Source organism: Notothenia rossii (genome assembly GCF_949606895.1).
Source record: "Notothenia rossii genome assembly, chromosome: 10".
Lineage (NCBI taxonomy): Eukaryota > Metazoa > Chordata > Actinopteri > Perciformes > Nototheniidae > Notothenia > Notothenia rossii.
The window spans coordinates 19,928,343-19,952,407 of NC_136908.1; the positions used below are offsets into that span (position 1 = coordinate 19,928,343).

General features: G+C 42.1%; 1 protein-coding gene across 1 annotated transcript; it reads right to left on the reverse strand.

Moving 5' to 3' along the window:
- Window positions 1–1,272: 1,272 nt before the first annotated feature.
- Window positions 1,273–3,988, reverse strand: LOC307023186 (uncharacterized protein). Its single transcript, XM_079656296.1, has 4 exons — window positions 3,975–3,988; window positions 3,637–3,794; window positions 2,886–3,081; window positions 1,273–2,799 (listed from the first exon to the last, which is right to left on the reverse strand). The coding sequence occupies exons 2-4, from the start codon at window positions 3,784–3,786 to the stop codon at window positions 2,162–2,164; spliced, it is 984 nt and encodes a 327-aa protein (XP_079512422.1). The 5' UTR covers window positions 3,787–3,794; window positions 3,975–3,988; the 3' UTR covers window positions 1,273–2,161.
- Window positions 3,989–24,065: the final 20,077 nt, after the last annotated feature.

Consider the following 24,065-nt stretch of genomic DNA (forward strand, 5'->3'; position numbering starts at 1 on the left):
TCAAACGCTCAATGAACTACATCTCTGGTCTCGCAGAACAACAGACGTCACCAAGATGGCCGTCACTACTGTCTTGTCAACAAAAGGATTGACTACCCTCACTATCACCACAATGAAACACGTCCAGAAGAATGTCATGCAAAGCTGCCTGCCTGCCTGCCTTCCTTTGATTCTCTCTGAACTGCCTGGTCTTTTTAATGTTTAATGTCAACCATTTGTGCAGATAGCATGAAGTAGAAAAGATCGGCGATCGCGTTAGCATTTCTCCCCCGGGCTTAAATTGTGTATTATAGAAAGATCACACCGGTGACAGTACTCTTCAAAGGGTTCACGAAATATGACTACTACTCTTACTGTTTAACATGTTGGGTTACTTGATGTTACTTCATATTAAGGCTAATAAAAATGACAAGGCTGTAATGCTAACTAACGTACTAGCTACAGTAGGTAGCTAACTTGATCCAGCCACTCTTGGTCCTTTCATCAAACGGGAAGCGAAAGAACGAGCAAGACCCATTGCTGGTATGCAGTGGCGGCGCCAGAGTATTTTTGTTGGGTAATCTATGGTAAGGCTAACCCATCCAGTGGTGGGGCTCAAGTCAATATTTGTAATGTGACAGACAGACAGACAGACAGACAGACAGACAGACAGACAGACAGACACAGGTAAACAGAGAGAGACAGACAGACAGACACAGCACACAACAGGTGGCCTGTGTCTCTATTGTCATACAAAACACTTTTTCAAATGACCCATTATTACAAAATATATTCAAAACTCACTATTCACTCTTCAGGTGGGTCGTGTGACTCTGGCACCTGTTCGACTTGTACCTCAATGCGAGGGCGTTTAAGAACACATCTATCCATCCGAAATATACAATTAATCCTAGAAGTTCTGCTGTCGGTCTGCAATTTACTCGGCGCAAGTTTGGGGACTTTTCACTCTGTAAACGTGACGTATCAGTAACGCATGACGCAGCAGACCCAACGTTTCGTTGCTCTGATCGGCAAGGTGCCGGTACTCAGTAAAAAGCCGGTACCACATGGGTAAAAATTAGAAGTGCCGGTACTGCGTACCGGTGAGTACCGGCCCAATTCAAGCACTGCTCCAATGGACCACTTTTTTACAGCAATGGTGGATCGTGGAGCCTCTCAATCGTTCCCCGGAAGTTAGCGCCAAGGCTAGCAGAGCTGTAGAGTTGCAGCATAATAGACAGTTCGTGACGGACTTTTAAAGGTAAGAAGAAGTTTAAAGATTTATATTGCGGATATTATCAGTAGCCTACATCTGATTCAAATTAACATGTGTATTAAAGGATGTCAGTGGATTATCCCTAAATTAGTAGATTTTGGGAACGTTTACAGATAACAGATAAAGCTAGGATAACGGATCAAGTTAGCAACACACGTTGAACAGCCTTTTAATTGTAAATTCCGTTCTCTTAATGTCCTTTCGTCCAACGTTGTTGAATTAGAGAAGAGGGGCTTCTAAACGGGATTGTATGCAGGGGTGGAGGGAGTTAAATATTAGATAAATATAACTTTGGTGCGTGTAAGAGTGAGTGTTTTTAGCAGAGCCATATTGTGTCCTTGTGATTATGTTGATTATTACCTGTCTGTATAATGTTGCAGCTCAGCTGATTTTGGATTGATGGCAAAGGGAGAGGGACTTAAGTGAGAGTGAAAACACAAGGTAAGTTTAATACTACTGTTTTATATAAGTAAGCATACTAAACATGTATTCTATCACTGTATTATATAAGTCATCTTGTTAGTAACCTACTGTATGGCAGGTGGAGGGGCAGTGATGTTACAGGTGGAGGAGCAAAACTGCAAGACTGCAAACTCACAAGACAGAGAAATCAAAGTTTGTTCTCCAGAGAAGAGGTTGATTTCACTTCATTTATTTCATATTTTCTAAAGATGTGGAAATGGCAACAAAAAAAAACTTGAGAGCTGTAACCAAGACAACTGTAACAACATGAGTAGAGAGCCACCAAGGTTTTTCAAGTCCCTCTCTTACTCCATTTTGCCAACCCAAACTTCCAGGTACATGACGGGACACCTTGCTTGTTTTTGTTGTTTGCGCTCCTCTGGCTGGGTGCTGGCAGGTGGAGGGCAGTGATGTTGGCAGGTGGAGGGGCAGTGATGTTAGCTGTTACACACCAGGCTCAAACTTAACACATTGCATCCTTCTTTGCAGTGTCCTTAATCCTGGAAGGGGAATCTGCAATTCCTGCAGAGTTTTGTAACCCGCTGGTCCGCACGCAAAGCGAATTTTTAAAGCCTTCTTAATTGTCCCATTGCTCCATTTCATCCCCTTTGTGGTGAGTCTGCCTAATGCCTTAAGTTGGTCTTTTGAAAACGTTTTCTTATATTTGTTGTCGCTAATTTTCATTGTTTTCTTGAGAGCTGCATTTTCCTTCCTGATTTTTCTTAGTGCAGACTTTGCTTTTTGGTGATTCCTTCTTGGCTTTTTAATTTTCTCTTTAATTAATAGATCTGTTTGACTGGCTGCTGGTTCCCTCGTATGCTGACTGGCTTCTGGTTCCCTTGTATGCTGACTGGCTGCTGGTTCCCTCGTATGCTGACTGGCGGCTGGTTCCCTCGTATGCTGACTGGCTGCTGGTTCCCTCGTATGCTGACTGGCTGCTGGCTGAGTGGGTGGTTTCCACCCTCCCTGTCTCTCCTCACTAGCCATGTCCTCTCTTTCTTCATCCTCACTTTCCTTTCTCTCAGTCTCCTCATCCCTTCTTCCCTCAATCTTTGAGACTAATGTAAGTAGAAGACATGGCACTGTAGATTTTTGAACATTTAAAATATTATACCACTTAAAAATAAGAAATATGACTTTTGTTACTAAGAGTTCATACTTATTATACCTGTGTCACCTTTCACACTATAGCTGTGATCATGAGCTATGGGCTTTGTAGATACAGGTCCCGGGGTGAATCGTGGTGCAGGGGCCCTTCTCTTTTTGACCACAGGGCAATGCACGAAGATGGTGGGTATAGCCTCTGCTCTCGGCCTAGTCTTGCCCTTTTTTGTCTTGACAAACTGGTCTGCATCAAAATGTGCCTGCGGAGTGACTTGAGGTTACTTCACACACAGAACAACTCAGTTTTGTCTGCCCACATACATATTCCATAGTGGTTGAATACACGGTATTAGGAAACACTTTATACTTACTGGACATGTTATACTCATTACATACTGTATATAAAATATGACCAAGAATGTGAGACAACTTTATAGAAATTCATATCACATCCGTTACTGATGCCATTTGTCATACTTTCTTAAACTCACAAATAATAAAGTTCCATAACTTCAGTTGGGAACAAAGACCACACCTTATCTCTCCAAGGCAATTTCCCATCCAATAGGTGTGCTATAGGTGTGTATAACCCTTTCTCCTGTCTGTTACTCCCTCTTTCAGCACAAGAACCAGAGGGGGATTCAATGGAGCCTGAATACCTGCACTGAGACCCTCACCCTGCACCCTGAGTCTCAACTCTCAGTGTTTTTCAAGCCTTTCCCTGTTTTTTTGTATTAAACAAAATATTAAGCTTTCCCAATGGTGTGGTTTTCGTTTTGTGAAAAAGTGCAAATGCAGTGTTTGTATATAATTACCTCACATATGTTTTTGCTGTTGGTCGTGAAATTGCTCCTGCTGACTTGAGCCAGCCATTTTTTCCTGCGCTCTGTGTCAGTGGGGAAGCCGTGCATTCGTACTCCTTTCTCGGAGCGATTTGAGCATCCCCAGGCAGCACAGCAAACCATGGTGGCGACTAGGAGGCAGCACAGCAAACAAGGACAACACGGAGGAAAAGGCACAGACAAACTGCATGATATGCTATTCAATGTTTATTGAATTCCATGTATTTGCAATGGATATTCCTAAAACAACACATTTAACATCATCATCATCATGCTGCTGCTGCTGCTGCTGCTAGTCCTTTGATAGTCACCTGTCGGTCTCCTGTCCTTTCTGAAAGCCATAAAGATGACATTAGTCATTTAGATAACTTGTGTCCTCAATTACCATGGGATTACTGAAACTACCATGAATTTAAGAAAATGGTAGAAATGAATCTAATCTGAATTTTGAAGCATTCCTTTAGATCCCCTCCCTCTAAATATATCAATAAACATTAGAAAGTCATGCTCCTGACTACCATACAAGTTTAAGAAGATAATATTGGTTTTAAAGAATTCAAAGCTATAAACAGCAACAGGCTCTTTAACCAAGGCACTGTTAGCCTAACATGTAAACTAGTTGTGCACACTAATCCTAATATTATCACTTAATATTAGCAAATTCAAATTTAATTTTTAAAACATATTGATGTAAATACATACACATATCGATTTGTTGTATAAATATTGCAAATCAAAACCTTTATTCACTAATAATTACCAAAAATCGTAGTTCTATCTCCTGTTATCAATGCATTCACATTGCCCGCCATGAACTTCCGGGGAACAATCCTCGTCTGCATGAACCACGTGACGATAACCGTTTTTGGACTTCCGCTGTCGTAACTCTTCTATCTATATGGCGCTGGCCCATATATGAGATTTCAAAAGTATTTTATTTTGAAATTCTACCGTAATGCATAGGATATTCGCGCACCGCAATACAACGTGCGGGCTGGCTTGACTGTGTTTTCCGAAATGGGGGCTGGCTTGACCACAGTCTGTTTACCCAGTGTTTCCTGACATGAAACGTTTTATTTCACCTTGCTATGTGTTTTTAATGTATATTAAAAGAACGGGGACATTTCCGGGGACAGTTTCAACCGGGGACTGTCCCCGGAAAACGGGACGTCTGGTCAACCTAAGCTAGCAGTCATGCTAAAACGAACTTTTATAATGTTGTGAACATTAGCTACTATAGCTTTTTCTGAAATCAAATGGATCATATGTAAAGATAAGTGTGCTTCTCTTAAGATTTTACACATGTAACATCTGAACCATAAATGCCTATCAAGGACTGGTGTTAGAAACTAGCATTAGCTTTAGCTTTACAATTTACACGTGTCGCCTTATAGTGTATCAGGCACTGCTGTAGCCTGTTTTGGCCTCTAATCTCTAATGTCCGAGTGCAAGTGAATGCAGCACAAGACGCACGTCTTGTAGCCCCTCCCCCGGCCCTTGCGCGAGTGTGGAAATATGATTGGCGGCGATTTCATTTGAACGGGGGGACAGCACAAAACGAGAAGCATTTGGACTCAAGTAGACGGAAGGAATTAGGTATTTGCGGTCTACAATGACAGAGAAGAGACTGTCAAGTTTGGCTGTACTCAGCATTGAATCAAAACGCACTAAAGCTGTTGATCTAACTAATTTTGTGAGGCGTTTTGCTGAACAAAATGGTAATGTCAACTTGATGCTCTGCTCACGGATGAGCATACAAAACTGTTAAGATGATGACTTTACGTGTGTAAATATATTTTTTTCTTTGTGGGGGACGGGGTCTGCCCCCAAAAAACTATTTTAAGTCCTGAGAAAGTCAAATAAGACGGTGTGTAAAACTTCACTGCCCAGCCAAAAAAGTAACCACTTTGATTTAACTAGGCCAGTAGGTAAGGGCATTCCACTGGATAATAACTGTATTATTAAAGTATAAAAGAATGCATGACTGAAGTGATGGAGAGTGGGAGACCATGTTTGAAGGCAAACAAAAAGAGGAAATAACAGGTCAAATCAAGCAAATCCCCCTCTCAGATTCCACAGCAACCAGAAGAACATAAACACTGGCTGGTGATTTGATTAATCAGCTTTGTGATGGAATACAAAATGCACAGTGCATTTCCTTAGCTGTGGATGAGCCCACTGACACCACTGACATTGCTCAGTTGTGAGTTTTTTATGATGAGGCAAAGGGGGAGTTTGTTGAAGATGTATTGGGCCTGACGAACCTCAGTGGACACAGAAGGGGGGAAGACATTTATAAAGCAATAATGGGAATGCTGAATGAAAGAGGGTGCAGCTGGCTTCATTCATAACTGCAGCTCTTACACTGCGACTCTGAGGGATTACGCACAGACACAATAACAATGAAAACTGCTGCATACAGATTATTTTAGTTTTTGCAACCTTGTGTTAAGAATGTTGTTGCAATTGTTTAAAAGTTTGAATGACCGTAATAAACTGACCTTTGTGTTATTGAATTTTTTTTTTTGAACCTTTAAGATTTTTATTTGATTACCCCTGTGTTACGCTATAGGTCATTATTATTATAGACAGGGGTGCACATAACTGGTATGCAGGTACGCATGCGCGGCAACAATCTGAAATGGGTAACGTCACTTGTGTCAGAAAGCGCATTTGCGTACGGACGTACTTGTGAAGCTTTTCCAACAAAAAAATACTCATTATGCAGCATGTTCAATTTCAGAATCATATTCAAATATAATATAAAATAAACATTGATCGTATTTAAGTTATTGATACATCAATGTGATGATTACTTTAATATTGAACTTGGCAAAAGTTTGACTTATTTGAATTAATTTACATTCTACTGAGTTGCCTAACCTTTAATACAATTGTTTTATTTTTTGTAACATTGAACTAAATCTGCAAAGGTTGCTAGTTGTTAAGTCAGTAAAATATATGCAACATAAATGGGAAAATATTACATTTTTAAATTACAAAAGTACAAGTACCTTAAGTTACCAGGTTTGATCAGGTACTAAATTAAACAGGAACAAATTCATAAGAGAACTTCAAATGTTTAGTGGTCATATTATTGCAATAAATACTTGCAACCAGTGGATCAAAACTATAACATCTGATGATGTCTTTTACTCAGTGTTACATTATTTAAAAATTCCTCTTCAGTACTACCAAAATAATGATCTATAACATTTACCCTCGTATGTAGGACGACTGTCCCACACTCGTTGTAAGGTTTCAGAGTTAGAATCCTTCTAGTTTATTGTTTATATTTTGTGACCTTTTATTTTGGTAAATAATAATAATAATAAATGATATTTATATAGCGCCTTTCAAGGGACCCAAGGTCGCTGTACATGGTGGACAAACAAAACAAACAGACAATCAACGGGCAAACCAAAGAAAAAAAAGGGCTAGGGCCCGAAGGCCAGGGTGAACAGGTGTGTTTTTAGTGATGATTTGAAGATGTCCAGGGAGGCAGCATTACGGATCTCGGCAGGAAGTGCATTCCAGAGGGTGGGGGCTTCAACACTGAACGCCCTGTCACCAACAGTTTGGAGGCGAGAGCGGGGGATGGAGAGCAGGTCCGTGTCTGAGAACCGCAGACTCCGAGAAGGGGTGTAGGGATTGAGGAGGTCCGATAAGTACTGGGGGTATTGAATCCGGGACTTGACTGGCACAGTGTAGGTGGATGAGGGTGGGGGTGATATGGTGCCATGGCTTGATGTGGGGGAGAAGCCTGGTGGCAGAGTTCTGGACGTATTGGAGCCTATCCAGGGTTTTGCTGGGAACCCCGGACAGGACTCCATTGCAATAGTCCAGACGAGATGTAATGAAGGCGTGTACATGGGTTTCTGCCACAGAGTTAGAGAGTGAAGGCCGGATTCTGGCAATGTTTTTTAGGTGATAGAAGGCGGATTTGGTGACAGATTTGATGTGCGTCTGGAAAGAGAGGGAGAGACAGGTTGCGGACTTCAGTGGACGGGGAGATGGAGCAGCTGTCAATGGAGAGAAGCAGGTCTCCAACCTTCTGGAGCTGCGCCTTGGGAGCCACAATCATGAGCTCTGTTTTATTGCTGTTGATTTTGAGCAGGTTTGATGACATCCAGTTTTTTATGTCCTGTAGGCAGTTGACAGGGGATTGAGGGGGGAGCTGAGTGGATGGTTTGGTGGAGAGATAGAGCTGTGTGTCATCAGCATAAGAGTGAAAGCTGAGACCATGTTGGCGGATGATTTGACCAAGTGGGAGCATGTAGATATTGAATAGGAGGGGTCCAAGAACAGAGCCTTGAGGTACAACTTGGTTGACTGGGGCCGGAGGGGAGCTGCAGTCACTGATGGTGACAAAGTGTTTCTTGTTAGACAGGTAGGACTCGAACCAGGCAAGAGCTGTGTCACTGAGGCCAAGGTAGTCAGACAGGCGGCTGAGGAGGATGGTATGGGATATGGTATTGAAGGCTGCTGAGACGGCCAGAAGACTTCAGTGCGCGGAGTTCAGTGGTGAACCAAGGGGCCGAACGGGTGAAGGAGACAGTGCGGGTTTTGAGGGGGGCTAGAGAGTCAAGGCTGAGGGATAGAGCTGAGTTGTAGCGAGCAACCAGGCCATCCACTGTGGTGGTAAGGGGAATGGAGGCTAGGTGGGCTGCTGTCGTGCTGGTCAGGGCTGGTGCACTCAGTGATTTGGTGTTTCTGAATGTGATGGTGTGTTTTGCACGCTGAGTGGGCAGGGGGACAGGAACAGTAAAGAGTATGGCAAGGTGGTCCGCAACAGCTAGGTCCAGGCACTGGAGATGGGAGGGAGGGGTGCCTATAGAGCACACTAGGTCCAGCGTGTGACCTTTGGTGTGGGTGGGACCTTGGACCTGCTGTGTGATGTTGAAGCAGTCGAGTAGTGAGAGAAATTCAGAGGCAAAGGTGCATGTACTGGATTCGACATGGATGTTAAAGTCACCAAGCAGTAATGTGGATTGAGACCTGGAGCAGACACAGGTGAGCAGCTCAGCGAACTCAGACATGAAGATGGCGGAGGCTTTTGGGGGGGCGGTATATGAGGACAACCTGTAGCTGTGATGAACCAGCCAGAGAAAAGGCGATACACTCAAAAGAGGTTGTATTTACCACAGCTAGTTTTTATCGGGATTTCTGCTCTGTGGATAACAGCCAGCCCACCACCCCGACCCAGGGAGCGGGGCTTCTGCAGGTAAACATAGCTTGGTGGTGTGGCTTGGTTTAAGATGAAAAAGTATTTTGCCAGGTTTCCGTTAGGCAAACAAAGTCCATTTTCCTGTCAGTGATGATGTCCTGAATGAGTGGTGCTTTATTATTGAGGGAACGGGTATTCAGCAGCATGAATATGGGGGAATTTCTACTCGAAGCTGGCGGTGTGAGCAGAATGACACGGTCGACACAGACCAGGGCCTTCAGATTGCCAATGCACGTGCAAGGTTTGTTGTGACGACGTAGCGAGGCAGGGACGGTGCGCGCGCAGGACCAGTTGGAGAGAGGCTCCGACCCAGCAACAACAAACCTACGCAGAGAGCCTCTATGGATGTACTGGGGTCTGCTACGTAACAGCCCAAGCTTGTTGATGACTGCTAAGCATAGAGGTTGCATAATACAACTATTGAGAGTAACCAGTTGTGCGGTGGAGTATTTCAGCATCATAGAGCCGGTGGTATGGTAGCACGATGCTACGTTAGCTGAGAGCCAGCTGGGAGAGGGTGGTCCCAACCAAGCGGCTAGCCACTCCGGGATGGATTTGAATGTTTCGTGGAACAGAACTCTCAGCATGGACAGCACAGGGGGGGTAAGACGGGTGAAGACGGGTGAGGACGGGTGATCCAGATATGTTCTGTGGAGGGTAGCCGAAGCCCCAGCCGTTGAGATGGAGCGGAGCTAGCCAGCAAGGCTAACCGCACCGGCGGGCAGCAGTGGGTTTGTCGAGCACTCAGTGGTGATGTTGGCACAGGGTAGAGTCGGCAATGAGTGATCGAAAGTCGGCGGCGGGTAGTCCAGAGTCGGGTCATGCAGGGAAGGCAGGACAGAGCAATCCGTCGGGAGATGACAGGAAAGCAAAGAACACCTAGCCTGGAGCCGGAGTAGGTGCTACAGCTAACTGCTACAGCTAGCTACAGGAGCTGGTGTAGCAGTTGCTGCATACAGGTAAGAGATCAGAGGAATTGGGTGTAAAGACGTGTTCACATAAAACGTGAAGTATGAGATACACGGCTGAGTAAGAGGCCGACAGTTAGAGCCAGCAAAAGAACGACAAACAAACAAAACAAACAAAAACACTACTAGGTGTAGCCGGAGAAGCGGCGAACAGTCTACACCAGCGCCCTCTCACGGCCAGCGTAAAAAAATACTGCAATGTTTTACTGCAAATGACTCTACCCTCTCGTTTCAGGTGCCTACACTTCCTGTCCTTGTGTGTCACCTGTCAGCCTGATTGTTGTTTCCTGCTCCTGATTGTTTTCACCTGTGCCCCATTACCTAATGTGTGTGTGTGTGTATATATAGCCCTTCTCTCCTTTTGTCTTTTGTCAGTACGTCTTGTCTCCATGTCGAGTCCATGTCTCTAAACACTAGTGATCTGTTGAGCAACCTAGTTGAACCTAGAGATCTTGTGAGAATCCTAGTAGAACCTAGTGATATTTTGTTTTGAAAAGTCTTTTATAAATAAAATATATTTTTGAAGTCAATCGAAGTGCAAGGTACACTCCTTCCAACAAGTCCTCCAACTCATATGACCAAATGGGCCGATTGTTAGTGATGGCAAAATTAAGCTTTGAATGAAGCATCGAACCACTTGGACAATTGGGTCGGAAATAGGTTCATTTCTCGAAGCTTCAGTTATAGCGACCTCTCCTGGCGAAGTGCAAGGCTGCAGTGGGTTTAACGTATCTTTGCCTTGATAAATATTCAATGCACACACACACTAAGACTGAATATCATGTTCTATTTGCAATTAAAGATTGATAACTGTGTATTGGGTTATTGAGAAGAGACTAGAGAGTGCTGGACATTTTTTTGGGTGGAGAGGGCCTTTTATCAGTTATGAAAGTATTAAAGTTGAAAAGCAATGATTAAAAGTTTAACTATTCCAGGCTTTGAACCAGCTGCGCGGAGGTCATCACCACATTCTGGCCACCGGCTCTATCCACTGGGCTATCTATTACTTAAACTATTGAAGTGTTTTTATATTAGTCATTGTCTTTTTGTTCACAACTTCTCCACATTTTGAAGTGTTTCACGAGCCAGAACGACCTATCTTTCTTCCTGGCTTGCTCTATAATGATCCAATTAAAATGCAATACCAACAACAACTCAACAGCAACAGCGCAAACTACGACAACAACCCACACATTGCGCATTGTTTAGAGCGGTTATAAAGTGTTGAAGCGCTCAAATTTGAAACTTTTTCAACCTGTCACCTGTCAGAATAGAGACCAGGCAGTGCATTGAATCACCTGATTGGACGGCGAACCAGTGAGTTGATTCATTCAGGAAATGAAGCAGTTGCTGGTTCGGACGTCACATGTCATGTGATTTGAAGCAATTGCTGCTTCGGACGTCATATGTCACGTGATTTGAAGCAAGCTTCGAAGCACTGCTTCTATGGAATAGGAAGTCCAGGGTTGAAGCTCCGTTCGAAGCTTCAGTGCCAAACTGCCATCAATACCGATTGTTCAAGCCCTTATTACGACTAAATATGTCGTTTTTTCAAGCGCTTAATACGACCTATAATTACGTTTTAAAGTGTTCGCCCTCTAGTGCTCCCGTTGAATGCAAACGTTACAGATGGTCGTTTATTCACAAAAAACCCTCTCTGTAAAATCCTAAATTGTAGGATAGTTTGGCCATTAAAACGCTTTTGATTAGATTTCTAGCGAGAAGTGTATAGTCAGGGCTGGACATAACTGGTGCGCAGGTGCATGCGCACCTCCGCCAAAAAAAGAGCACCGGGTCGTTTGAAAAAAGGCGCGATATTTGCGAGTTGCATATGAACTCAGGGCCGGTCCGTAGCACTGGCGTTGATGTTCCCCTAGGGCGCCAGATCTGTGGAGGCGCTGCGCTGACAGCGCTGGCAGTTCTGGGAGGGAAAAAAACATTTTTGACCATTGGTGCTCATCCTAATTTTCGGCCTTTATGTAACAATATTCATAATTAAGTAAATGTAACACCCTTTTCACCCCAGTTACACGTTTAATTTGCCCTCTACGATGGGCGCTGTAAGTGATGAAAATGGGGGATGTAGGCTTATCTGGCGCCCGCAGCTCACAGCCAAAATGCGAGTGAGCGAGGGAGAGAGAGAAGGGCGCAACACCGGCGCTGTTCTGGTGCTAGCTGCGCTAACGGATATAAGAAGAAGATGTTTCTACAATAATGTGGAGGGAGAGTCCAGTCAGACTGAGAGGCTGATAACTACAGCTCAGTGAGGTAAATGACTCTTAGTCTAAGTTCAAACGGTTTGGTCACAATTTATGTAAACACATATTTCCAAGGCATTCCTTTATAATTTTTGGGATAAACAGGTTTTAAATCATTCCAATGTATACTATAGGACAGTAACCAAAAATATCCTTTAAAACTGGAGAGATAAAAAAAAATGCATAAATAAATAAATGTTAAGGTAAATAAATAAGATATGAATGAACAACACAAATAAAATAAGTTACACTCATTTGTTATTGGCTATGGTAGGTTATTGGTTATGTTCACATACTTATTTGATTACATCCACTTGTCTAAGATGACAACAGAGACTTTCGACCCAAAACCAGCCGTTGACTTGTGGATGCAAGCAGCTAATTGCAGACTCAACCAGAGAGAGAGAGAAGTAGGCCGCCTACATCATCATCTACCATGTCTGACAGAGAGGAAGACAGTGAGGAGAACAGTGAGGAGAACAGTCAGGAGGGTAGTGAAGACAGCTTGTAGGATTACTGGTCGTGCTAATGTTGTCTTGTGTTCACCTCTGCATGTGTGTTCAGTGCCGTGTGTCTGGCAAATAAAGTCAAGACCCCCTCAAAAGTTACGGTTTATTTCATTTTAAGGATGAGCACCAAGCAACATCTCCAGGTGCTCCTTTGAGAACCACGGCAAAAAAGTTATGTGCACCTCTGTCTATAGTGTACTTTGAGAATCCACGTCCAGTCGATATGTAGGATCCAGTGGCGGCTGGTGGAAAATATTTTTGGTGGGGCTATGGAAATGGTGACAAAACCATACTAGGACGGTCCGGGGGATTGAGAAATGACCCCTTAAATTATGACTTCTGGTGATGTTAGAGGGGGGGGGGGGGGACTGCAGAACACTGGTGCTTTGGGAAGACTCAAATGATTTAATTCCCATTTACAATCAGGAGACTAAATACGAACATTGTGTGTGTGTGTGTGTGTGTGTGTGTGTGTGTGTGTGTGTGTGTGTGTGTGTGTGTGTGTGTGTGTGTGTGTCATACTTGCCAACCCTCCCGATTTTCGCGGGAGACTCCCGCATTTCTCCCGATTTCTGACTAAATCAGATTTACTCACGACTGTTTCCACTCGGACTTTAATACAGCTACACCATTGTTTGGTTTCCATGGTAGCGCGTCTCTTTAGCAGCGCGCGCAACTCAAAGTCTGAGAGGGTGAGGAAGATGAAAACTGAACAAGAATCGACAACTCGACCCTCTAATCAGTCCTTTCTTGTAAAATACAGGTCCAGCCCACATATATGCTCCATGGTGCCACAGGCATTGCCCTTACAACTACAATAAGCATGTAAATGTTAATCTACAGCTCCGGCGTTCCACTAGCACCAGGATCTCCACCTGCAGACAACTACTGTAGCGTCACCTTGGATACGAGTCCAAACAACTCACAGACACACAGGCCAGGGCGCTGAAAGGGCGCCCTTTGAGCATCAGATCTGACGACGCTGATTGGCTGAAATTATGTTTCGGCGGCATAGTTTACAGATAGCAACAGTCAGCTTGTTGGCTGTTGCTGCTCTGGCTGAGGGCTCCTTTCTACTGCCCGGACGAGAGAGGGTAATGATACACGCTGCGGCCAGCCAGGAAACATGTGACTTATCAGTAACTTTAGACATCGTAAAACAATTTTAAAAGAGATTTTATTGTAGATTATACATTTTACTGATACCAACTATATAATATTTAGCTTGTTCTTTAAAAATTAAAAATATTGTTTTTGGAAATATATATTTTTTTTAATTTTTAATGACAATCAAACATGTGGGAAGAGGGGGGGCGGCGCCCCTAGCGCCCCTATGGGCCGGCCGCCACTGGTAGGATCTATAGTTTGATAGATATTACGAAGAGGATTTGAGGTTTCACCAGGAGAACGTGTATGCGGCAGCCTCCATGTAAAGTTACGGGATGAAAACAGTATTTCTGGTCTCAACGTTTTCATAATAAAACCAATGATCAAATGATTTAACAGTGATATCTGCAGTACTCATCCACTAAAAAACATCAGTTTATCCTTAATTATACAACATTAATTGGTTTAAATTGTGTAGAATGCTTTTGTGTTTTTCCCATAGGTTTTTCTTTTTCGATTCTGAGAGACACCTTTCTTTTTTCAGATGTTTTGATAGGCTAAAACATCAATTGTTTTAGCCGCAATGCATGTCGGGATATGGTGTTTATACGACATGAAATCGGAAAACATTTTTTAAAAATAAAATAATACTTTATTCCGAGAGTTCTTGCTTTTCTCTTTGGAAGTCATCACATAACGGCATTGTAATAATAATAATAATAATAATAGATTTAATTTGTTAGCGCTTTTATAGGTGCTCAAAGACGCTTTACAGATAATAGTGAAGAGAAAAGAAAAGAGAAGAAATGAACAACAAATAAATATATAGTTAAAGTTAAAGTCAAATAATACAAAAACAATCACACATTAAAAGCCAGATTGAAGAGGTGAGTTTTTGTGAGTTTTTTGAAGGTGGTGAGGTCGGTGCAGTCTCTGATGGGTTGTGGGAGTGAGTTCCAGAGGGAGGGGGCAGCAACGGAGAAGGCTCTGTCCCCCCAGGTCCGGTGATTGGTGCGGGTCGGGATGGATAGGAGGTTGGCTTCTGATGAGCGGAGGAAACGGGAAGGGGTGTGGTGGTGCAGCTGGTCTGTGAGTCAGGGGGGGGTCTGATTGTTGAGGGCTTTGTAAGTAATGAGGAGGACTTTGAAGTGGATTCTTTGACGGACGGGGAGCCAGTGGAGGTTCTGGAGGATGGGAGTGATGTGGTCTCGGGAGTAGGTGTGAGTGAGGAGGCGGGCAGCAGAGTTCTGGATATGTTGGAGTTTATTGAGGAGGTTGGATGGTATGCCATAGTAGAGGATGCTATTGCAGTAGTCGAGTCGTGAAGTGATGAATGCATGAATCAGGGTTTCAGCAGCAGAGGAGGAGAGTGATGGGTGGAGACGGGCAATGTTTTTGAGGTGGAAAAAGGCGGTCCTGGTGATGTGATTTATGTGGTGGTTGAATTTGAGCTGACTGTCGAAAATGGCTCCGAGGTTGCGGATGTGAGGGGGGGAGATAGAGTGTGGCTGTCAATGGTGAAGTTGAAATTATGGATGTCTTTGATACGGGATGGGGGGCCGATGATGATGATGTCTGATTTGGCACTGTTCAGTTGGAGATAGTTTGTTTGCATCCATGCTTTTATTTCTGAGAGACAGTTGGTGAGAGTGGAGTGTGTTGTGGGGGTGATGGTTTTTTTTTAGATATAAAGTTGGATGTCATCGGCGTAGCAGTGAAATTGAAGGTTGTGGCGACAAATTATTTTGCCAAGGGGGAGCATGTAAAGGATGAAGAGGAGGGGGCCAAGCACCGAACCCTGGGGGACGCCTTGGGACAGAGGAGCAGTGGAGGAGGTGCAGTTGTTGATGTTGATAAACTGATGTCTGTCGGTGAGGTAAGATTTCAGCCAGGAGAGTGCAGTGTCAGTGATGTTGAGTGATGATTCGAGGAGGGACAGCAGGATGGTGTGGTTGATGGTGTCGAATGCTGCGGTGAGGTCGAGGAGGATGAGGATGTTCAGGTTGCCGGAGTCAGAGGAGAGAAGGAGGTCGTTTGTGATTTTCAGAAGAGCTGTTTCTGTGCTGTGTTTTGATCGGAAACCGGATTGAAATGGCTCAAAGAGGTCATTGGAGCTGAGGTCGGATTTTAGTTGTGAGGCAATGACACGTTCAAGTATTTTTGACAGAAAGGGGAGATTTGAGATGGGCCGGAAGTTGGACATGATGTCAGGTGCGAGTCCAGGTCTTTTGAGAATGGGTGTGACAGCAGCCAGTTTGAGAGAGTGGGGAACTGATCCAGATCTGAGGTAGGAGTTAATGATGGTGGCGATGAGCTGGGAGATGGCAGGGAGGCTCTCTTTAACAAATTTGGAGGGCATTGGGTCAAGTGTGCAGGTGGAGTTAATTCCAGTCATGAAGTAGGACAGTTGCATGGGGGTCACAGGGGAGAAGTGGGACAGGGGCTGTGAGGTGAAGGGGGGGGAGCCAGGAGGGGAGGTGGGGGGTGCTGATGAGGGTGTCAGATTGCTTTAAATGCTGCTGATTTTGGTTTGGAAAAACGAAAGGAAGGAGTTGCACTGTTCGGTGGTGAAGGACGAGGTGGCGTAATGATTGTAATACACGGTCCGGCTGCATTAAATATTACATATCTGCCGTAGATATTTATTTATAGAGCCCTGATCAGAAGACCTTTTGACAAACTGTAAGAAATGCCGCCAAAACTAAATACGTGACGTGGATCATAAATATATTAGCAATTAAACAACATCTTCCATTTCTTTTCACACAATACGTCTCCTTGCAGTATCAACACTAATTCGGCTGACTTTTACCTTTGATCCAATTGGTAGATAGGTTATATTTACACCATAACGGTGCACAGCTGATAGAAAGGAATTTTTTTGTAGATTTTAAAGATATTATTTACTGAACTACCTTTCCAACTCCTCATGCAGTTGACTGTTACAGGTCTATACAGGTTCATGGTACAATGCATAAGCTTCAAATCGAGAGACTGAAACTGTATTTTCCTTTACCGTTCTGTTTTAATTTCACAATAAAGTTAATAGTCATATTATGTTTGATATTATTATGTTTTATTAACTACACCACTGGTTTTTTAACCCGCAACACCTAGTGGTTAAAGCACGTTATTGAATTTTGTTGTTGAATACGTTTTATTTGATGAAAACATTTAAATATTAAGATTAGCCTACATACAAAATTGGGGGAAAGTAGAAGCCATGATAGAAATAGAAAATAGAAAATATCAAGAAGATACTGTAGTGATCTCTACAATAAAAGAGTTTAGTGCAGGACGGCCAAAGATATTAACAGGAGGATGTGCAAAACAGACAAACTAATAAGGCTTTATTTAAACATTAAAGAATACTTTAAGTTAAGGTCTTCTTTTGAATAAGAAAAAAACGTTGGGGTTATCCACAAATAAATATGAAGTCTGACAAAGTACTTAACGTCCAATATATTGCATAGTTTATTTTGGCACTTGACAATCACCTTCCCTAAATTTGACTCAGGTGTAACTAAAGTCTGATGTAAGGGTTGTTTGTATTTCACATCATTAATTAGAATCTGCAAAGTAACTAAAATAAATGTAGTGGAGTAAAAATACCAGGTTAACCTCTGAATTGTAGTGGAGTAGAACAAAGTAGTATGCTGCTGTAACAAAAACATTTCCCAACTTGGGATCAATAAAGTATATCTTATCTTGTCTTATCTTAAGATGATCGATTGCTACTGCCATATTTGCAAAGTTTGCCTCTGAACCTTGACAAGTGCATGTTTCAGGCTTATCAATGAACAACAGGAGGGGTCACAGACATACGACCAGCTGTTAAATATAGCTCTTCTGACCTTAGGTGTCATGTGGGTATATTAATTCACCCATTTATTAATTATATGTTTTAAATTTGATAACACCACTGTGTTTCGTATCCCCTAAGCCTCCAGGGTGTACACAGTTTAATACTGGCAACTTCTAATTGTGGGAAATACGAAAACGTCTTATAAAGAGATGTGCCATAGAACATGTTGCGAAACACACAATAGCCAGCATGTATAGTTCTGGGGGGGGGGGGACTATTTGTTTCTCTGAATCGAAGGTTAAAAACCCAAAAGCATTGTACACAATTTAAACCAATCAATATTGTGTAATTAACAAGTTAAACTGAAGTTTTTTTAGTGGATGAGTAATGCAGATATCACTGTGTAATCATTTGACAGTGAGGGGAATATATCCGGTTTTATTATGAAAACTTCGAGACCGGAAAAACTGTTTTCCCCCACGCTAACTTTACATGGAAGCTGCATACACGTTATCCTGGCGAGACCTCACATTTTCTTCGTAATATCTATCAAACTATAGATCATACACATCGACTGGACGTGGATTCTAAGAGTACAATATACACTTCTCGTCAGAAATTGAATCAAAAAGCATTTTAATGCCCAAACTATTCCACAATTTAGGATTTTCCTGAGAGGGTTATTTGTGAATAAACGTCCCTCCGGAGCGATTGCAATGAACGGGCGCATGTTGTTTCTTAAACGACCACTAGAGCAGTGGTTCTCAACTGGTCAGCCCTCGGGAACCACTTTTTACTTGGTCAATACATTGCGACCCAACATTTTCAAGCACTCAAATCTATTCAACAAAAAAACCTGTAATATATACGCTTTTCAGCATACAATATTAATAAAAGTGAAGTACAGTTATATCCCTAATATCCCTTCACAGAACTAAAGTATGCTTTTAAAAAAGGTTTAATGAGATGATGGAATCAAAGCTGAACTATATAAAAAGGCACACATGCTGAAAATCCAACCCAAGGGGGTCGTTGGGGATTGTCCCCCAGGAGATTTTTTGAAATACTAACATAAACTATGCATTCTGGTACACTCTGAGAACGCCTGCATGCACAGCGTTAGAAAATCGGGCCTTCAAAATAAAAGTTTGACTTTTTCCCCCCAAAAGCAAAAAAATAATTCAAATTTTTTGTTTTTTTCAATATATTTTTCTTCACTCACACATCCGCGACCCACTCGAAATGGGTCCGCGATAGTGGCGTTTTCTCCTGGAGGCCAAGGGAAGCCAGGCTTCCCCTGTTTTTTCGGATTGTAGTTATAATTTTAATAAATAAATAAAAACACTTCGTTTAGTTTCGGAAATTCTTTGTTGTGTGTTGCTGCCTGCCCGTCTCTCCCCCATTCTCATTGAGTATTTTACAAAGAGTGAAACAGCGCCCCCCTAGATGTTATGGTGAAACAGTAGATTGCACTCTCTGTTGCGAGAGGAGGGAGGCCAGCCGAAATTGGCTTCCCTTGGTGAAAAAAAATGGAGGGATTGACCAATCAGATGAGGCTCACGTCATGCCCCTTCCAACCTGTGATTGGTCAGGGCCATGCCAAGGGAAGCCAGAGGCGGCTGGCTTCCCTTGCCTCACAATCCAATCAAATCGCATCAACTGAGTGTTTCAGTGACGCGTCCTGAAACCCGGAAGTAAGCAGCGCTCGGTTTACCTCGACAAAAAAGCAATGGGATTTCTCCACAAGGTTTTGGAAAATAGCTCGAAATAAGGTCGGTGGAAAACGAACCTGTTAAATAAATGCACGTTTTGTTCAGTCGGATAATATCAACATGTCTACCCTACTTTTATAATTTTCGAAATCATAAATCTAATCGATAGAAGATAGATAGCGCCACTGCACCACTCTCACCGCCGTTAGAAAGTAGCAAGCAACTGAAGCAAGTGCAATTATGGAGGGTGGAGAGTTGGAGTATTTAATCAAAAATAATTGTACTAAACTTCCGCTACAGCAGCAACAACAAATACAATCTGATGACAGGCCAATGCCCAAACTGGAGCTGTGTACAGCGAGGAACAAAGGAGCGAATCGGACGTAAAACGTTAAAGTTCTCCTGATTTAGTTTGTGAATGAATGCTTATTAGAGTTTGGGCTGGAGAGTGCGTGCGGACCTGTCGGTTAGATAACAGGCGTGTGTAAGTCTGTATGATACAAATGTGTGTAAAATGATACCGGGTGCTGTAATCACTCATCTGGTTACGTTATTACATTGACCACCACACCTCGGACCCAAAAGAAAGGACGTATTATTGGCTTCCCCTCATTTTTTCCCCACGCCACGCTACTGGTCCGCAACCCACTTTTGGGTCGCGACCCACCAGTTGAGAACCACTGCACTAGAGCACCTCTAGTGGTCGTGTAAGAAACAACATACAGTTTAAAACGTGTCTCTGGGTCGTAATAAGGGCATGAACAATCGGCCTATATGATCGTTTTTTGTAGGAGGACAGGCTGACTCCTTCACCAAGACGAGGGACAACTGTCAGCTATTAATCAAATTAATATATCTGTATCTGTATCTGTTTTATTTCTTGGTTAGGTAAGTCGCTTTGAATAAAAGTGTCAGCTAAATGAAATGTAATGTGATGTAATGTTATGCTTGGCTAAATTGAGCCTTGACAGGGGGTGTTTAGTGCTGTTTTGAAAGCAGTGTTTTATGTGAACATACATTACTGTATGTATTTTTACGTGTGTTTGCAGAGTAAGGTTATTTATAGATATAACTTTACACACAGGCACACAGAAGTTGCAGCTGTTTGCAGTCTGTCATGGAGAGTGGAAGTGGCTCATGAAGCATCAGCACAGGACGTCACTTCAAACCAAGTCAACATGACATACAGTTCTCTGAGAGCAGGGTTAGTGCTCCTCCAGAAGGACAAACAGGCTCATTGCAGTTTTAGGTTAGGAAATACAACACCAGGATGGATACAGCTTTCTGCTAATGATTCTAGTGCACTGGTTTCTGACCTCAGGTAATCAAAGGCTTTCACGGTGTGTTGAGAGGCTTCTTTTACAAACACAATTGGCTTATAATCCATCCTTCATTAATTATCTTTGATAATAAACAAAAATATGTTTTTTTTAAAAGTGAGTATTTTTTTTATATATATAAAAATACTCACTTTAAAAAAAACATATTTATACTTATTTGAATCTCACAGGATAATGCATTAAAAACGAAAGAAGAGAAGAAAACACACTCAGGGAGAAGAAAACACTGTTTGTGTCACATAAGCCTCCTATTGATTATGTATAGTAGTATGATTGTTAAAATAAAATGAAATTAATAATAAACCAGTGGTCGAGTGTTTATTTCATTCAAACTAATCTCTGTAATTTATATATAAATATACACAGTCATGCTTTAGGATAAAAAAAAAAGTAAGAAACATCCAACTTCAAGTTTTGGTGAAGAAAGACATTTTATTATAAATATACCTCCTGCGTCAGAGTTTTAGATACTATAATAGATTTAGTAACACAAGTCACATTAGGACACTGAAACCATCTGGCAGCCCTCAAAGCCTGTTTCTTTTGTGGAGCACCACCTGGAGCTTTTCCTAAATATAGCTTTCAAAGCATAGCTGGATATTACCTCCGAGGCTGCTTGTATTTTATGACAGCAGGTCTGCAGGGACCTGGAACAATTTGGATGCCAGTCGACGCAAACAGTCTGTGAGGGCGCAAGTCTACCAGCAGAGGCTGCTGTGATTTCATTGTTGAGGCACTGTAAAACTCCACAAGGACACAAAAAAAACATTGGCTGCCCCCTGCCCTCTCTGGAACACATTTCCACCTCCCGCTGCCTCAGCAGAGCAAATAAAACTAGAGAATGCAATTCCTGAAGAAATTGCTAGTGGGAATGCTTTATGCTGAAAAGCTGACGCTAAACTGCCATGATGAAATGTCATGTGTAAGAAGAAAGTGAATAATTTAGATTGAAATTATACATGAACACTGGGGGCTTGAATGTGTGATATGAGAAGAAAAGAAAGTAAAAAGACTTGGAAAAGCAGCAGAATATTTGAACTGCAAACTTTTGAACTAACTTGATGGCGAATCATCTGTCGCCATGCCAACGGCATTTGATGATATCCCATAATACGCTTAGATGCGTTGATGGCTGCATCGTTACCAAACCTGTGAAGTTTTGGGCCGTTTTTTTTTGTTGAGCATTTTCACTGAAGTTATGAGAAAACCATGTTTCATGGTGAGCATTGTGTTGCCATGGCAACGGTATTTGAAGAAATCTCAAAACTGTCCCGTAGATGTCTTCACAGCTGGACTGTTAGCAAACATGTGAAGTTTGAGCACTTTTTTAAGATTTTCATAGGAGTTACTGTATAGCGACATCGTCTTTTATGGCGAGGGATGTGTTTCCATGGAAACGGCATATGATGACACCCCATAATTGACATAGAGCTGTTGAGGGCAGGACCGTTAACCATTATCTGAAGTCTGCTGCTCTGAGCATGTCAGTTGGAGTTATGACATCATCGTGTTCCATGACACAGTGTTTATATTTGAGCTAACGACGTGTCCAGAGATCAAAGGTTTCCATGGTGATGTGCAATAATCAGTGAGAGGAGAGCATTTTCATTGTTCTGAATGAGAGATAAACCTGTTACATGTGAGCGTTTTGTTATGTAACAGATATCGGTGAAATTTCAAAGCGTGAAGCATGTCAAGGAACTTGAGCATCTGAAGTGTACTTTTTGTGTACTTTCGGGTCAATAATGTGGCCTTTTTAGCAGATTAACTAAAGGTGTGCGGCCGCTGTGGTGGGGAAAGGGTTTTAATTGAGACATGAAAGTTTTTGTCACTTCATGCCCTTAAGAGGCATTTTGTTTAATTATTTTGGTTAATTTTTTTTTTTTTTCAAGCTACGAGATGTTTTCCTACGTTTCTCATCAAAAATTATGTCTCAGGAATGTAGGGTTTGGGAATTATGGCAGGTTTAAAAGAAAATATGAAGGCAAAATTAAATCTGTCCTCCAATCTAGCTGTGACATCACACACTCTAAAATCTGAAGAAGGCCTCTTTACCAAGGTCTGAACAATGTTTAATATCTCTAAAAGTAAGAATCAGATTTAAAAGTTGTGTTTACACGAATAATGTCAGAAAGATGTCTAACATTTTAAAGTTGGAATGAGGTTTATGAGTGAAAGTATGAAGGAGTAGTAAGCAGTTGAAGAAGGACAACAGTTAAAGTTGCATGAAGATTGTTGAAGTCTGAAGATTTTCTCCATTGACTTCCATGTTAAAAATGGGATGTATTATGGGATGTATCTCTGGAATTATGAAAGATATGAATGATAAAAGTAATAGCCATCGATTCCCGACCGAGCTGAACGTTTTGATGTTTGAACGGAGTTTCTGCGATGTTCAATGTGGGAGAAGAAGTGCCGCAAAATAACCCGGCGGAATAATAAAGAATTTTGTGCGTAGCATAACAGATAGTTGGAATGCTGTGTCAGCATTCCCACTAAATAATAATGGACAGCTCTCACCCAGGTCACAGACTGTTCTCTCTCCTGCCTTCTGGGAGGAGATACAGGAGCTTCAAATCACAGACAAACAGACTTAAAAACTGTTTCTACCCCTGGGCCATCAGGCTGCTCAACCACCACACTTAATGCAATAACCGTAACCATCTTCACACATGTACACACCTCATACACATTTTAAATGCACTTTAAGAATTATTTTTATATAAGCATTTTTAACTATCTATTCCCCCCGTATGATTGTTAATGTTGTCTGTCCTACTGCCGTGTTTTTAATCTTATGTATGTTATTGCACACTGAGACAGGGTTGCACTCTGAAATCTCGTTGTATTTTTTAGACAATGACAATAAAAGGCTTTAACTTTAACTTAAAAGGTTTCTTCAACTCACTATTTTAAGTTTTTACTTGATATAAACTTAGTAGAAAAACATACCAGCAACAGTATATTGAATTAATTCACAATGATGTGGACTGTCTAGCGTGGTTTTTTATCTTATACTAAAGAAAGTATTATGGCTATCTATCTCACCCGGTTTGATTAATTTCCCTGCCTTAGTAATTGCACTTTTTAGTGTCAATTATGGTCTATGAGAGGCATTGTGTGAGACACTTGATAAGGGATAAAAAGCAAACAAACAGTGGATCCATGGGTGCTAAAAGTGATGATAAAGTTCATTAAAGAGCCATTAACGATGATTTCTAGTAAATGTACAATGTTTATAGATATTTTTCCTTCCATCTCAGCCTCTTCAAATGTATGAATTTTGCATGTGGGAATCCAGTGCATTTCCTGAATTAAAGTACACTCATAAGTTTTGGGCCAAATATACCAGGTGGGCGACCCCACTTAAGGAACAGGAAGTCCAAATGTGGAGAGACTGCACCTGTGTCTCCTGGTGCTTATAACATCTGGGATGTTGCTGCTTTGTTTACCTTTCACTGCTTGTTCTGAGATTG

Coding starts and splice junctions, on each gene's coding strand:
- LOC307023186 (XM_079656296.1), bottom strand. CDS start 3,786: ATGGTTTGCTGTGCTGCCTGGGGATGCTCAAATCGCTCCGAGAAAGGA. Junction 3,082..3,636: donor ACAGCAAAAACATATGTGAG/GTAATTATATAC, acceptor GTCACTCCGCAG/GCACATTTTGATGCAGACCA. Junction 2,800..2,885: donor TAGTGTGAAAGGTGACACAG/GTATAATAAGTA, acceptor AAAAATCTACAG/TGCCATGTCTTCTACTTACA.